This window comes from Hippocampus zosterae, chromosome 1 (genome assembly GCF_025434085.1).
Source record: "Hippocampus zosterae strain Florida chromosome 1, ASM2543408v3, whole genome shotgun sequence".
Classification (NCBI taxonomy): domain Eukaryota; kingdom Metazoa; phylum Chordata; class Actinopteri; order Syngnathiformes; family Syngnathidae; genus Hippocampus; species Hippocampus zosterae.
This window is the reverse complement of record NC_067451.1, coordinates 18,246,158-18,261,744: the sequence shown is the minus strand read 5'-3', so window position 1 is coordinate 18,261,744 and position 15,587 is coordinate 18,246,158. Positions and strand designations below refer to the sequence as shown.

The window sequence follows — 15,587 nt, the reverse complement described above, 5'->3', positions numbered from 1 at the left end:
GCGGAAGATGCCGGTCCGTCCTGGCAGACCCAAACGTATTGTGAGGGTTTGTTGGGAGCGTCTGGCGGAATCCCCTGTCAGAAGGAGTTTCAACTCCCACCTCCGACAGAGCTTTTCCCATGTTCCGGGGGAGGCGGGGGACATTGAGCCCGAGTGGACCATGTTCCGTGCCTCTATTGTTGAGGCGGCCAATATGAGTTGTGGCCGTAAGGTGGTTGGTGCCTGTCGTGGCGGCAACCCCCGTACTCGCTGGTGGACATCAGCAGTAAGGGATGCTGTCAAGCTGAAGAAGGAGTCCTATCGAGTCTTTATGGCCTGTGGGACCCCAGAGGCAGCTGACGGGTATCGATTGGCCAAGCGGGCCGCGGCTTCGGTGGTCGCTGAGGCAAAAACCCGAGCGTGGGAAGAGTTCGGTGAGGCCATGGAAGCCGACTTCCGGACGGCTTCGAGGAAATCCTGGTCCACCATCCGACGTCTCAGGAGGGGGAAGCAGTGCACCACTAACACTGTGTACAGTGGGGATGGGGCGCTGCTGACTTCGACTCGGGACGTTGTGAACCGGTGGGCAGAGTACTTCGAAGACCTCCTCAACTCCACCAACACGCCTTCCTTCGAGGAAGCAGAGCCTTGGGACTCTGAGGTGGGCTCTCCTATCTCTGTGGTTGAAGTCACCGATGTGGTTAAAAAGCTCCTCGGTGGCAAGGCCCTAGGGGTGGATGAGATCCGCCCGGAGTTCCTTAAGGCTCTGGATGTTGTGGGGCTGTCCTGGTTGACACGCCTCTGCAACATCGCGTGGACAACAGGGAGAGTGCCTCTGGATTGGCAGACCGGGGTGGTAGTCCCTCTTTTTAAAAAGGGGGACCGGAGGGTGTGTTCCAACTACAGAGGGATCACACTCCTCAGCCTCCCTGGTAAGGTCTATTCAGGGGAGCTAGAGAGGAGGGTCCGTCAGGAAGTCGAGCCTCAGATTGAGGAGGAGCAGTGTGGTTTTCGTCCCGGCCGTGGAACAGTGGACCAGCTCTACACCCTTAGCAGGGTCCTTGAGGGTATGTGGGAATTCGCCCAACCAGTCTACATGTGTTTTGTGGACTTGGAGAAGGCGTTTGACCGTGTCCCTCGGGGAGTTCTGTGGGGGGTGCTTCGTGGGTATGGGGTACCGAACCCCCTGATACGGGCTGTTCGGTCACTATAGCACCAATGTCAGAGTTTGGTTCGCATTGCCGGCAGTAAGTCGGAATCGTTTCCAGTGGAGGTAGGACTCCGCCAAGGCTGCCCTTTGTCGCCGATTCTGTTCATAACCGTTATGGACAGAATTTCTAGGCGCAGCCAAAGCGTTGAGGGGGTCCGTTTTGGGGGCCTCAGTATTGCATCCCTGCTTTTTGCAGATGATGTGGTGCTGTTGGCTCCTTCAAACGGGGCTCTCCAACTCTCACTGGAGCGTTTCGCAGCCGAGTGTGAAGCGGTTGGGATGAAAATCAGCACCTCCAAATCTGAAACCATGGTCCTCAGTCGGAAAAGGGTGGAGTGCCCCCTCCGGGTCGGGGAGGAGATCTTACCCCAAGTGGAGGAGTTCAAGTATCTTGGGGTTTTGTTCACGAGTGGGGGTAGGAGGGAGCGGGAGATCGACAGGCGGATCGGTGCAGCGTCTACTGTGATGCGGACGTTGTATCGGTCTGTCGTGGTGAAGAAGGAGCTGATCCAAAAGGCGAAGCTCTCAATTTACCGGTCGATCTACGTCCCAACCCTCACCTATGGTCACGAGCTATGGGTCGTGACCGAAAGAACGAGATCCCGGATACAAGCGGCTGAAATGAGTTTTCTCCGCAGGGTGTCCGGGCTCTCCCTTAGAAATAAGGTGAGAAGCTCAGTCATCCGGGAAGGGCTCAGAGTCGAGCCGCTTCTCCTCCACATCGAGAGGAGCCAGATGAGGTGGCTTGGGCATCTGATTCGGATGCCTCCTGAGCGCCTCCCCGGTGAGGTGTTCCGGTCATGTCCCACCGGGAGGAGACCCCGAGGAAGACCCAGGACACGCTGGAGAGACTATGTCACCCAGCTGGCCTGGGAACGCCTCGGGATCCCCCGGGGAGAGCTGGAAGAAGTAGCTAGGGAGAGGGAAGTCTGGGCTTCCCTGCTAAAGCTGTTGCCCCCGCGACCCGGCCCCGGATAAGCGGTAGATGATGGATGGATGGATGGATGGATGGATGGATGGATGGATGGAGGATCACCCCCCACCCGCCACAAAACCCGTGCTATGTACCCCCTTCCTCAAGGCAACACTGCCCCCTAGCATTCTAATATTGTATAGGGTATTACTAAAAATAAAACAACAATCTCAGTCTCTTCTTTAACAAAAAAAAATTGTACTGCTCTATTCAACAAGAAAAAGCAGGACTGAACATTACATTTGAAAGCATAATGTGTATAGTGAACAGTGTGTCGGTTCATTTAATTGTCCAATGCCCTTCATAGAGAGCCTTGAGTAATAATGCCGGAGATGCTCCCTTTTTTGTTAGACAGTCTGCCAATTGATCTTTGGTACTTGACCATAGCACCCGTTGGACTCCTTTTGATTCGATCAGCTCTTTAATCAAACTGATTTCCAAGCGTAGCCTTTTCTCAGCAACAGACTTGGTGGATTTCAATGCCTCCATAAGCGAATGATTATCGGTGACACAAATAATCAGCACAGGTTGGTTAGTACTACCAGCATAGAGCTCAAAGAATAATGTTGACAGAAAAATGGCATCGTAAATTCCCTCAGCCATAGCCAATGTCTCACCCGCTAGTGTACTCCTGACAATTCTCTTAATTTTCTTTGACTGCCACGAGATGGGAGAAAACCGTCCGCTTTCGCCCATCAAAACAACAAAGTGCCCACCTTGGGTGCCCCCATCAGAGAGATTTCCAAAAGACGCATCAGTGTTTGCAACCAACTTAAGGCTATCATCTTTACCGAGGTGTCTAAAGCTCAATTCAATTGATTTGGCCTTAAACTTAGACACAACTCTGTTGGCTTCATGAATTGTTTGTATGGTAGCACATTTGAGATTTGCAGCCAGATTACTGGCATCAAACATGGCATCGGGTCTGCTCTGTCTTGCAACCCACAAAAGTTGCCCTATTTTCGACCGTAACTGATCTCTTTCCTTATCAGTAACAGGTGAAGCTTGCTCAGCTGCTCGCGATGGTGTCAGATGTATAGTCTGTAAATTCTCAATGTATGTGGCTTGGTGTATTTTTACCCTGTCGTCAGAGGTTACAAAATCTACACCCACAAAAGAAAAATGATCATGAGCTTCACGACCAACACTGAATTTCTCTTTGAGATGCACCATGACAGTCAGTTCAAACATATGAGATCCACCCCAAATGAAATCGTCAACATGACAAGCAAGAACCCCAGTTACTCCTTTTTCACTGTCCAACCAGTAAAAAACTGCCGGGTCAACTTTGGATATAGTACCTCCCGCACCAATCATTATATCCTTCACTCTGTTGTACCAATACAGAGATACATCTGCCAGACCATACACACACTTTTTTAATTTCCAAAGTCTTCCCGTACAGTTAGCTTCCGGAGGAGGCTTGACAAAAATGTCTCTGGATAGTTGCATGCCCTGCAGGAATGCCAATTTTATGTCCATCGAATGAAGTGTCCATCGTTTTTGACAAATCACTGCTACAAGAGCCTCAATCACTCTGAGGCACAAGTAGGTGAGTCCTTTTGTAGCTCTGCAACTTGCAGCTCTTCAAATCCTCTTGCTACCAGTCTTGCTTTTGGTACCACACCAGTCACTGTTTCTTTCAGAGTGCACACCCAACGGGTGGATATGCACCTCTGCCCCTTGTCGTCAACTACCTCAAACACATCATTTTGTCTCCAATTCTGTATTTCACATGTTTTGGCGTCATCAAATAATACAACATTCGCCACATATATATCCTCACTTCTGATGTCCGATACATTATGATCCACCTGAATTTGAAGATTCTCTAATTGTGACACATCTGCGGATATGCTGGTGCCAGCCACTCCAGCAGGCTCAAGAAGCTCCAAATTGTACCAATTCCTCTATTTTCCGGTTGCTTTCCCTGCACGTCCTAAAACCTTTGCTGTTTGTTGAGCGCTTGTTTCTGTGGTTTTGAATGTTACAATTTGACCAGTCTTCAATTTGGTTTCTCTGTCATGCTTTTGTCCTTCAGCCCTTGTGTCTGCCACAGCTGGCAATGAATCAATCTCTGTGTACTCAGCAAGAGGCTCTACTTCTTCTAACTCCAACTCCTCAGTGGCACACCGTTGCTTACTGTCGGTCTCTTCATCACAGGTTGTCTGTGGGTCAACATCATGTTCCTGAGTAACCTTGTTCAGTCTGAGGTGATGAATGCAGGTGCCTCCATGTCGAACAAAAACAGCAGCACCATCTTGTCCAATGACTAGCCTTGGCCCTTTCCATTCTGGGCAGTCCAACCGCTTGTAGTAAACCTTGTCACTCAGTTCATACTTCTCATCTGTGTGACGCAGCCGTTTGTTGAGTGCTCTCCGTATTCTCTCTGAACATTCCTCTTCAGTAAAGGCCTTTCTCGCTGCATGCAAAGCTGAAATATGCTATGCAACCCATTCGCTTTTCGTGGTGCCTTCCAGAGCAGGTGCTTTGTCAATTAACACAGAGGGTAAGTTGGGGTTCTCTCCAAATACCAGTTGATGTGGACTGTAGCCATGGACACTTTGCATGCAGTTCTTTGCCATTAGAGCCCAATCAATAGCTGTGCTCCAGTCGCATCCAGTGCTTGTTTTTACTTTTATTATAATCTCAGTTAGCATTTGATTGTGTCGTTCTAACAGCCCATTACTCCAAGGACTGTAGGCAGCTGTTGTCTTTACTTCCATGTTGAAATTCTCAGCCATGTCTCTCACTTCTTCATTGTTGAACTCCCCACCATTGTCACTGAACAGTCTTTTAGGGGGGCCGTGCACACTGATCCAGTCATGAATAAAATGCTTCACAATCTCAGAGGACTTCTTGGTAGTCAGGACACTTCCTGCGCTGAAACGAGTGAACTGGTCAATAATATGTAGGTACCACACTCCTGGCTCGAGCTCATGCAAATCCATAGCAACAGTTTCATTGTGTTGATGCAAGTGGTAGGCCAACAGCAGGTTTTGGTTTGACACGGCAATATTTCTCGCATACCTCACATTGACTCACTACCTTATGTAGCAAGGTGACACAGCCAGTGTCCTTGTTGCCAGAGCTACTTAGGAGTCTTTGCAGCTTGTCAGCAGAGGCATGTCCAAATTGCTTGTGGAGCTTCACTAAAACTCTCATCTTTTCATCGGTTTTCATTTCATCTGTTATTGTCAGTATCTCATCTTCAGTAGCTGATATGGGCTCCATGTTGTCGTTTATATTGTCACAGGCCAAAATGCTAACACAGTAATGTCCAGAGCTAGTAAAGTCCAGTTTAACAGGTTGCTTGAACATTACTGCACTGTCACGCTCCATGTCCAAAACAGTTCCAGCTCTTTTCAGTGATGCTTTGCTCAAAAGCAGTGGAATTTCGACGGGTACAACTTCAGTTTCTATGTGACACTTTGTGTGCCCAATTGTAGCCGGTATCTTCACACTTTTCATCGAATAGACCACTTTTCCATCTCCAAACTTAAATGGCCTGTGACTTGGATTTTCTGTCTCTCTCATAGTATTTGCACTGTTCTTTCCCAACGCTGCACGATAGTGTTCAAGCCACTGTTGTCCACACACTGTTCTAGTACAAGCAGTGTCTATTATAGCGGTGCCAAAACATTCTGTCATTAATATTTCTGCATCTGTAGGCAATTCCTTGGTGAGCAGTGTAACATTACACTCATCAATTTCCGTTTGATCATCCTCCGTTATTCTTACATTCTCACTTTTGTGTGGGCAGTCTTTTGCCCAATGAAACATGCTTTGGCATACTGCACAGTTCGATCGCCGTCCATACTTGTCAAGCAGATTAGTGCCGATCTGCGGGGTTTTCTGTCGAGGGTTTTTTTGCCAGTCACCTCTCTTTTTTCTTCGCTGCTCAGTAGCATACACCGTTTCCTGTTTGATGCCCTCCGTCCCCGCACTCGCGCTCGCGCCAAATATCCTCTTCAGCGGCGACTTCATATTAGCGAATGTTAAGTCACTGGATGCTGTTAAAGCCAGTTGTCTGTCTGTCGTATCCAGGCACGCCGTATCCAACAGCTTGAAAGCTAAAACAGCGTCTGGCAGCTCAATTTTGTATTTCCGCATACATGAATATCGCTGTTCAAATTCAATAATATAGTCCGCCATGGACCCGTTCACGTCTTTCACAATTCGGTCAAAATTGGAGTAAGCCTCATACGTTCTGTCCTTTTCTTCTTTTAGCAACAATCCATCAAGTTTGCCAAATAAAATGTCCATTCCCGTGTCCTGATTTAAGTCATCAGCTGGGATTTCCATCGCTGTTTCTCGTGCCCTTCCTGAAAGCGCCAAAGCCACCGCGAGGGCTTGCTTTTTCTTCTCCAAGTCGGTGACTCTTGTCCAAATTCCGACTTCATTTTTCCAGCTCTCGTAGGGTTTTCCCTCCTCAAAAGGTGGCAGGATTCTGTAGTTGCTTACCATCCTCTGCTACCAGTGTTAATCCGAATAATAACTCAACTTGTATGATGGTCGTAGAACTCATTTTGCGACCGTCCACCTTAACCCACAGAAGGATCACCCCCCACACTCTACAAAACCCATGCTATGTACCCCCTTCCTCAAGGCAATACTGCCCCCTAGCATTCTAATATTGTAAAGGGTATTACTAAAAATAAAACAACACCAATTAACAAATATTTTGTACTTGTTGCGCTTATTAGACCGCTTGCTTGGAGGAGGTTGGGGATTCGAGGAATTAGCTGAGCACAGTGAGCCTAATATGCTTCTTTAGCCTCATGACAAATCCTCAAGACACTACATAGTTGGCTGCCATCCCAACTCTTGATCACTGTACAACTGTACTTCTACCACCCCCACTGTCTCACACACACACACACACACACACACACACACACACACACACACACGCACACACGCACAGACGCACACACGCACACACGCGCACACACACACACACACATACATACATACACGCACACACAAACGTGTCAGTCTTTGTCAAGTCTTTTACTTTGTTCATATCGATCAACTCTCTGTGCATAACAAACTTCGGCCTGACAGTGCTGATAAAACAAGTTGAAAAAAATTCACCTGCAATGGGTGGACCTGCAGTCATTGGAAGAGACATGAGGCCAAGCAGGTATCCTATGGCCTGTGATGCTTGCATGGGCCCAACCAGCTCAAATGCAATGGGAGCCATCATGGTGAGGAAGCATCCGTCACACAATCCCAGGAATGCACATACGACTATAAGTTCCTCAAAGCGAGAACACTGAGGGATCATAATGGACATGAGTCCCAGGGCTATGAAGGATGCCACCTATAAAACAAAGCAGAAACATGTTACATTGTACTTAGTTTATGACCATATTGCATGCCATTGTTTGTGCACGTCTATATGTCTCAATGTAAATTGGTGGATTGGTGCAGGTTTGAGATCGGCTTTCTGAGCATGTGCGATATTTCCGTCTATCGGTTTGAATTTTAAACACTTTTCCACACTGCAAGACAAAAATGGTTGGTATTTTTATTTGGATTCTGAGTATTTACCTGTTTCGTTTATTCGTTTAGTATTCAGGTTAGGGTGATAGAAAATGTGATAACATGTGCCTTGGACTTTATGTTAGTTGTATATACAGTACAGTGGTGCCATGCCCATAACTAAAAACAGGCGTATCTCACGCAGTATTATCTTTCCCCAGTGAAATGAAGGGAAAATGCTATTAATCCAGTCCAGCTTCCCCCTCCCATTAATAAATAAAAGTTAGAATTATGTGTTTTAATAAGGAAAAAAATATAATAGTATTCTAAAAATAGAGTCAAAACAATCAAAGAGAATGGAAATAATTAAACCTTTTCAGCACCATGATTTAATGCAGCAATCAAATTCATTGTGTTGTTCCTTCTGGTGCAACTACCTTTGGCCACCGGAGGGCAATATGAAAACAAATCATGACAGTAGTACTTCTATTGCTACTATCAATGATTCGGTAAATTCTGTCATTTCAATCATGTTTCGTAGAGAATGAAAAATATATGCGTGTAAGTAATTCTATATTATCTCTCTAGGTTTGTTACTCCACCGTTTGTGTTCAAATATCTGTTACGCCTTAAATCATGCCTATCAGTGTTAACCATGAACATGCCAATGGCATGGTTTGTTAGCATTAAGTTTGGAAGATTATTCTGAAACTGATATGGTTTTTTTTCATTAAATACACAATGTGAAATTATTCATTCATTCATCTTCCGAACCGCTTAATCCTCACTAGGGCGGCGGGGGGTGCTGGAGCCTATCCCAGCAGTCTTCGGGCAGTAGGCGAGGGACACCCTGAATCTGTTGCCAGCCAATCCAATGCGAAATTAATTTTGCCTTATGTTTCATTTGACCGTACACTTCAACTGGGAGCAGCAATAAACATCTTAAAGCCTCTTGATGAATTGTTCCATTTTTGCCAAGCTTATTGAGAAGCTAGTTGAATTGAGTTCACCGCCACTATACAGCACTCGAATTTCAAGTTTACGCTCGCAAGTCAAAGCAGAAAATCTGCCGAATGACAGCATGCATCTCGATAAAAACACATATCCCAAGGCACCACTGCAGTTGTTATTTACAGGGTTTACTCTCATATTACAATTGTAAGGCAGCTAAGGCTTAAAACAACGCTTGTACAGATGAAGGTTTTTGACGGCCACACAAACGAGACACTGAAACGTATACTTTCATCACTTCATAGAGGGATTTTTTTCCAAGGTCTACCAGCATCCTATGCAACATATGTTTTTTGACCTTTAAGGTTCCATTAATGCACAGTTGCATTACAAGCATTAATATGCTTGTTTGTCTTCTGGCATGACACCCGAGCAAGTCAGAATTTCAGTTGACAGAGGGATCTGAAAGACTCAAGTATCAAGAAAGCCTTGTGTGTGTTTGCACTAGAGCTAAGATCGGTCCTAAAAAATCTAGCCCGACCCGAACCGGCCCGAGGGTATTTAAGCCCGACCCGGCCCGAGCCCGATCACTTAGCTTGATTTGCAGGCCTGAGCCCGAAGCAGACCCGACATTTCATATTTTATTTGTGAGGACTCGGGAGGAGGAGGGGTGATTTCTGAGAACAAAGCCTGTCTTTTGGAACGAAATCTAAGTTAAACAAGACTGTATAAACATTTAAATATTTTATATATCCGTTTCTGAAGAGATTACATTAACCGAGAATTTTCTATCATTGACGGATTTTTTTTAAGAGTGGATGGGGAAATTTAAGGCCGTCCGTCATTTTGACGCGTTGAAAATAGGGCCGTAAACCACCGCAGCAGTACGTCCTTAAGAATCGAGCGCAGCACTATAAGAGAGAGAAGCAGAGAGACAAAAAAGAATAATGATGGGTGGATCACAGACAGAGGCAGAAAGGAGTTCTTTGAATTGTCATTGCAAGAGTTTAGCACAGTACGTGTTGTGATGAGGCAACTTCTGTTTTTTTGCAAACCACGGTCTCTCGTGGCCAAAACTATTGACTGGAAAAAAAAATAATAATGATAAGTCAGCGAGGGAGAAGCCCGACCTGACTCGACCCAAATTAGCTCGGGCGGCCTGATCTTACCTCTAGTTTGCACATTGTGCCCTCAAAAATGTCTCATTTTGTGTGTTAAATTAAGAGTGGTCTTTCTGCACAGGGCTAGCGAGGATGTAACATGTTCACTTAAATGTCTTGGTTGCTAATTTAAGGTGAACACATAAGAACACCGTCAGTAGAAATTGAAAACATCTCTTGGTAACAATAAGTAAGGCACATTCAAGGACAGGAACAAAGTGTTGTAATTTGAAACTCCAAGTACAGGAGAGAGGCAGTGCAGTTCACCTCAAACCCACTCGATTCGGCTGGTCTCTTTCTTTTCTACTCTCTTAGTCGTGACTCACCCCGAACAATATCCAGCCGTTTTTCATTCTTGGACTCTTGTGTGAATGCAAATTAGGAATGTTTTGTAGCCAAACTATTTAAACTTACACTGAATGAACTTTGCTTCAGTGTACTTTGTTGATGCCAAGGGCTCAGTTCAATAAGCAGTTGCAAATGAAGTTAATAGTTAATTTGAAGTTACCGATGAAATGTGGAGTTTTAGAAATGCAGCACATTGTGTTCTCATGATTCTCACAATATAAAGGGTGATTACGTATTACGACGGCAATGTATTAAGTTCAGAAAAAGAGACTATGAAAATGGAGACAAAAGTGAAAATGCATGGCCGCTAATGACCACAATGTGATCCGAATGCTAAAGATGCATTTTAGCGTAATTTTAGCGTAATGTGCATACACCCCAAAAAGACGTCGTGTGTTCTTCTCCTAGAGCACTCCCGCCACCTTCAGCTTGATCGTCTTACCCACATAAGGCCACTATGTAACATTTTCATACATGGCAAAATAGATATTTGAAATGTAAAAAGCTATACGGATTGTGGGGTTTTTTTTCTACAAAGAAAAAGTAAATAAACATCCCACCAAATGACATACAATCACGGATTAAGCTGTGATGGTTTAAGTTTCAACAAAACGTTCAAGTCTGAGACAGTGGAGTCAAAATCTCTGCTATCATTCATTTCCTGACCTGCATGTAGATTTTCTTCAGACCTGGAATAAGGTCTCCAACTTTGCCAAAAGTAAGACGCCCCACCCCTGATGACGCTCCAATGCACACAAGGAGTACCCATTCCTTCTCGGTGCCCTTGAACTGCTCCTCGACAAAGTGCATCTGTCACACAAAAACAGGATGACTGTCACAATGTCATACATACAACCTTCTGGGGAAACATCCTCACATGTTTTGGTCCATACTTAAACAAGTGGATTGTGCACTTGGTCAAGTGTCCCACCATAAATCTCAAACATTAACTGTTGGAACGGTATAGCAGGAATATATGTGAATATTTTTTTATGGGTAAGAAGCAGGCCACTCCCCCGAAGCCCTAACGCAAAACCACCCTCTGATGTCTTTCCTGAACATGCTGAACTATTTGCTCTACTTTGAACGGTTTTGGTATGCATGAATGGCCATTGAACAGGCATGGTTCAGGACACAGAGGGGCCATACAGGAGAGTCTTCCTGAAGTGGTCAAGTCATTACAAAGGCCGGTGCTGTGTTTACACTTGGGCCTGGACCTGAAACAACAGTTCTGGCAGAGGGAGGCCAGAGCATGAATGTCCTATATCTGGATGCGGCAGTGTCAACTTCACAGCTTTGCACGGCAGTTTTATGTTGCATCCTTAATATTTACTTCCGTTTTGTAGATCGAAACAGAAATTGAAATCAGTGCACTGCAAGTGGATATTGAAATACTACGCTTTCATTGTTACCGTAACAGCTGATGAAAAGTTATAACAGCACTTCTTGCAAACTTTGTGAAGTATAACCTGACAGACGGGAACATGTCTAATCCTTACTGGCAGACATTCTGGTCCCAAGGCCAAAAGAAATTACAATTACAACCCCATCACATTCCATACTGATGAAGAACGATATGGCATGTGTTGCTTAGCGGATGGTATTTAAGTTCGACATGGAAATATGTTTACTCTCTATGGTATGGAAAAACGTAATCGATAAGGAACAGGCTGAATATTTTTTTGGTCCTGATTTTGAGACAGATATAAATAAATATAGCATAAAATAGAACAAGAGCATAATGTTCTTACCAGATGCACATAAGGCACAAAGTAGCCCAATACTGCTGTAGCAACTCCAAATGCCCACACACGGTAAGTGAGGATGTGAAAGACTCGCAGGTTGAAGTACTTTCTGACCCATAACAACGCCTTATGCCACCAGTTCCCACTTTGAGGAGTCACCCCTGCCTGTTTTTGAGACTCAGCGGGGCCCGTCTGTCCCATGCAAAGTCCAGCTGGTAGCAACGGCTTGAATGTTAATGCCAGCAAGGCTTGCACAAGCATGAAGAGGCTGAGGATCTGGAAGGTCCTGCTGAGTCCCAGCGGCTCCACTACTTTGTTCAGCAAAACCGGGAGACCCATGGAGAAGAGGCTGGCACCTGCCGTCACCACGCCGTTGGCAAAGCCCAGGCGCCGGCGAAAGTAGTGGCCGAGGATGACCAAAGAGGGTTGGAAAGCGAAGGAGGATCCACAGCCAAACAGTATGCCATAAGTAAAATAGCGGAGGCTCAAGGAGCTAGAATAGAACAAACAAACAAAGGCAAATTAATTGGGTGGCATCACAGAATAATTAAATCACTCATCTACCTTTTTTTTTTTGATGGGAACATATTTTTAAAGGTTATTTTAAATGATTGTGCAACATGGATACTAAAACTATTGGTTGGAGCTAAACACTTACGTTAGCACATAAACATTTCAAAATTACAAACATTCAAGCATTCAACATTGTTTTTTGACCTCGCTGCTTACATGCAGCGATTTCTTCAGAACTGTATTTTATGATATCATGGAATGTCAAATGTGGAACTCCCAAATTCCTTGCAATTGTATATGGAGAAAGGTTACTCTTTAACTGTTGGACTATTTGCGCAGGCAGTTTTTCACACAGATGTAAACCTCACCCCATCCTAGCTTTGTTTTGTTTTTAAACATCCCTCAACTTTGCCCGTCTTTTGTTGCGCTTGTCCCAGCTTATTTGAGCATGGAGCATCAATTTCAAAATGAGAGAATATTTAGAAAAACTAAACTAAACTAAACTAAACAAAAAAGAAACCAATAGCGTTTATCATTTTGAAAATTTCATGTATTTATTTTGTAGTGTTTTCAATGGATTATAGGTTGAAATTTTGCAAATCATTGTATTCTGTCTTAATTTACATTTTAAACTAGGTCTCAAACACATTCAAATTGGGGTATGGGCACACACGATTATGCTAACGAGCCCACTGTTAGAAGGTTTCAAGTCAACGGAATGTGCTTGTTTTGCATTGCTGGAGTATACAATAATCTAATCTGATGAGCCAGAGGCATTTTCCATGAAATTCATAAATGCCTGAATGCATAAGCGTGCAGTGAAATTTTTTTGAAATTATAATTTCTTATCCTGCAATCCATGCTCGCAGTCACTATGTTTCAATTTCATGGATTGGAATGGATCCCTCAGGCACCATGCATTTCTGAGTGTTTTAGAGCAGGGGGTTTAAAAGTTATAGAAAGCAAACCCTCAAGGAACAGGAAATGGCTGGTTCAGAAGAGATTGGCTCAACAGCTAAACATATGACCTTTTGCAAATTAAATTAGATTTCTGTTCATTGGGGTCCAACATTGAAGAATTCTTGTTTGATTGGTCTAGTAGACGATGCATTAGGATACATTTCGGCCCAAAATGTCATACCCATGAGACCCTGTTATCTGCACTACTTTAATGAATGGGGAACAAATACAGCTTACTTTGCAAAGGATGTACTGAGCAATCCAATGAAAGCCAGGAGCGCCCCACTGACAGCAGTTTTCCGACAGCCAAAGTGGTCCGTGAACATGCTGACCACCGGTGAACAGAAGAATATCATCCCCATGGCGAGGGACCCGACCCAAGCTACAGAGATAATAGACACATGAGGTCGGATTGCATTAGATCAATGATATTGTAGACATTGCCTGAAGAACATGAAGGCAATGAAACAATTGCACCACAATCAATGTGTGACAGGCGATATGTGGATATCCATTCTTCAATAGAAATAACTGAGCTAGAAAAAAAAGACTCTTGTCTCCTTTGTGTCGCATACTGTAACTAACGTGAGTGAATCCAAGCACGTCCTAGATCATGATGTTCTCTGAACATTGTATTTTTCCTTAATCCTCCATATGTCACCTGCGTTAAAGAATGGGGAAACAATTCTCAATGTTCCGTTCATCCTTTATTCATATTGCAAAAATAAATAGTAAGAATCATACATGAGGCTCATATAGACCTTGTTTTGTTGCTTCTGGTGTACCTATAGGTGACTTTTTGGCCATGATCCTTTTTCTGTTATAAATGTATTTCCCCGCTGTTTGGTTTCATCGAAAAATTTGGTGTTTCTTTGGCCAGCTCAAAAACAAACAAATAAAATCACACCTGTATGTCTACTGCGCCACTATGTAGAATGTGTCAATTGTAGCTTAGTTTTGTCTCATGTCTGTTGGGCAATTATTAATTTAGTTCCTCACTCACATTTTGGACTGATGAGAGAAGAAGACAGTATGTGGCAGGGGGATACACAAGAATGACAGAACATCCATAAAAAGCAATCCAGAGAAGACACAACTGTGTTGATACGACGTTCATATCTATCGCCAGTAGCTCCACAGTGGTTGCACTTTTTGTGTTTTGGACTTTCAAAATAAGAAGAGTGAAAGATTGGCATCTCAGTTCTATTGGATTTTTGGAAAGCTTTATTTTCTGTTGTTGGAGATATTTAATTGTTTATGTTTTCATTTAACATTATAAGAAATGCCTGGGAGCTCTCTGCACTTTGTTTTTTTCCCCATTTTCTAAGCAATAAAAAAAACCTTTAACATGTTGCAAATCACAAAGGCTATCTAATTAAAAGTATTTAAAGAACGCCGTGTTAAATAATTTTTATTTTTCAAAATGTTGACTATTGTCCCCCTTTTTTCTTGAAATGAATATTTACTTCAAATATCGATTATCAGCCTCCTAATAATCTGTATCAGTACCAGCCCTGAAAAAAAGCATATCGGTTTACCGCTTGTTTAAAATCCAGGTTGTTGCTGGCTGGATAAAAAAAAAATGCCTGTGGAAAAAAAAACACCAAGATGAAAAACATTAATGTGACTACCTGTACAACTTTTTAAAAAACCTTTTTCTGGTAATTATTTGATTTTTCTGATTGTACATGTTTCAAAACAAGAGGCATTTTGTGAGCTTTTTCCTCTCACTAGGTGTGATATACAGTATCATTTAAGAAAATGTGTGATTTGTTGCATTTTTTGTCTCATCAGAATGTGTTAAGACAGGCAGTGGTGCAATGTCCATGAAGTCACAAAACAGCAGTCCAAATGACCACACAGACACAGTGTTCAAATGTAAACAAACAACGGTCTGGTCTTAGTTACCTGGGGAGCAAAGGTATAGTCACTCTGACATCAACCAGAACCTGGAGGCTGTCCGATTCCAAATACAGTGCCCCCTTCAACTCTCCCCCAGCACTGGGACCAACTGGAATAAATAACCTACTCACATACGCAGGTCCCACAGTCTCAAATATGCTGTGCCATTACAATAATGGTGGCAGTACCCCAAAACATGTTTTCTTGCTAATTCCTCCGCATATGACAAGCATATAGTTCCCCTCTCAGTGGTTCTAATGCAACAAACAAATAGTCATTAAATTTGTCCTCAATACTCATTACTCATAGGTGACTGAATTCAAACCAGCTCTCTCTCTCTCATGCAACATGAGAGAGAA

The 15,587-nt window shown here is 43.9% G+C and overlaps 1 protein-coding gene across 1 annotated transcript in view; it reads right to left on the bottom strand.

Moving 5' to 3' along the window:
* slc16a2 (solute carrier family 16 member 2) overlaps positions 1 to 15,587 on the bottom strand; it is a 41,782-nt gene that overhangs the window by 10,687 nt on the left and 15,508 nt on the right. Inside the window, exons 2-5 of the mRNA XM_052066556.1 lie at positions 13,564 to 13,708; positions 11,860 to 12,346; positions 10,775 to 10,918; positions 7,260 to 7,488 (exon numbers count right to left, since the gene is read on the bottom strand). Of these exons, the coding sequence (XP_051922516.1) occupies positions 7,260 to 7,488; positions 10,775 to 10,918; positions 11,860 to 12,346; positions 13,564 to 13,708 (1,005 nt within the window). The remainder of the gene's footprint in view (positions 1 to 7,259; positions 7,489 to 10,774; positions 10,919 to 11,859; positions 12,347 to 13,563; positions 13,709 to 15,587) is intronic.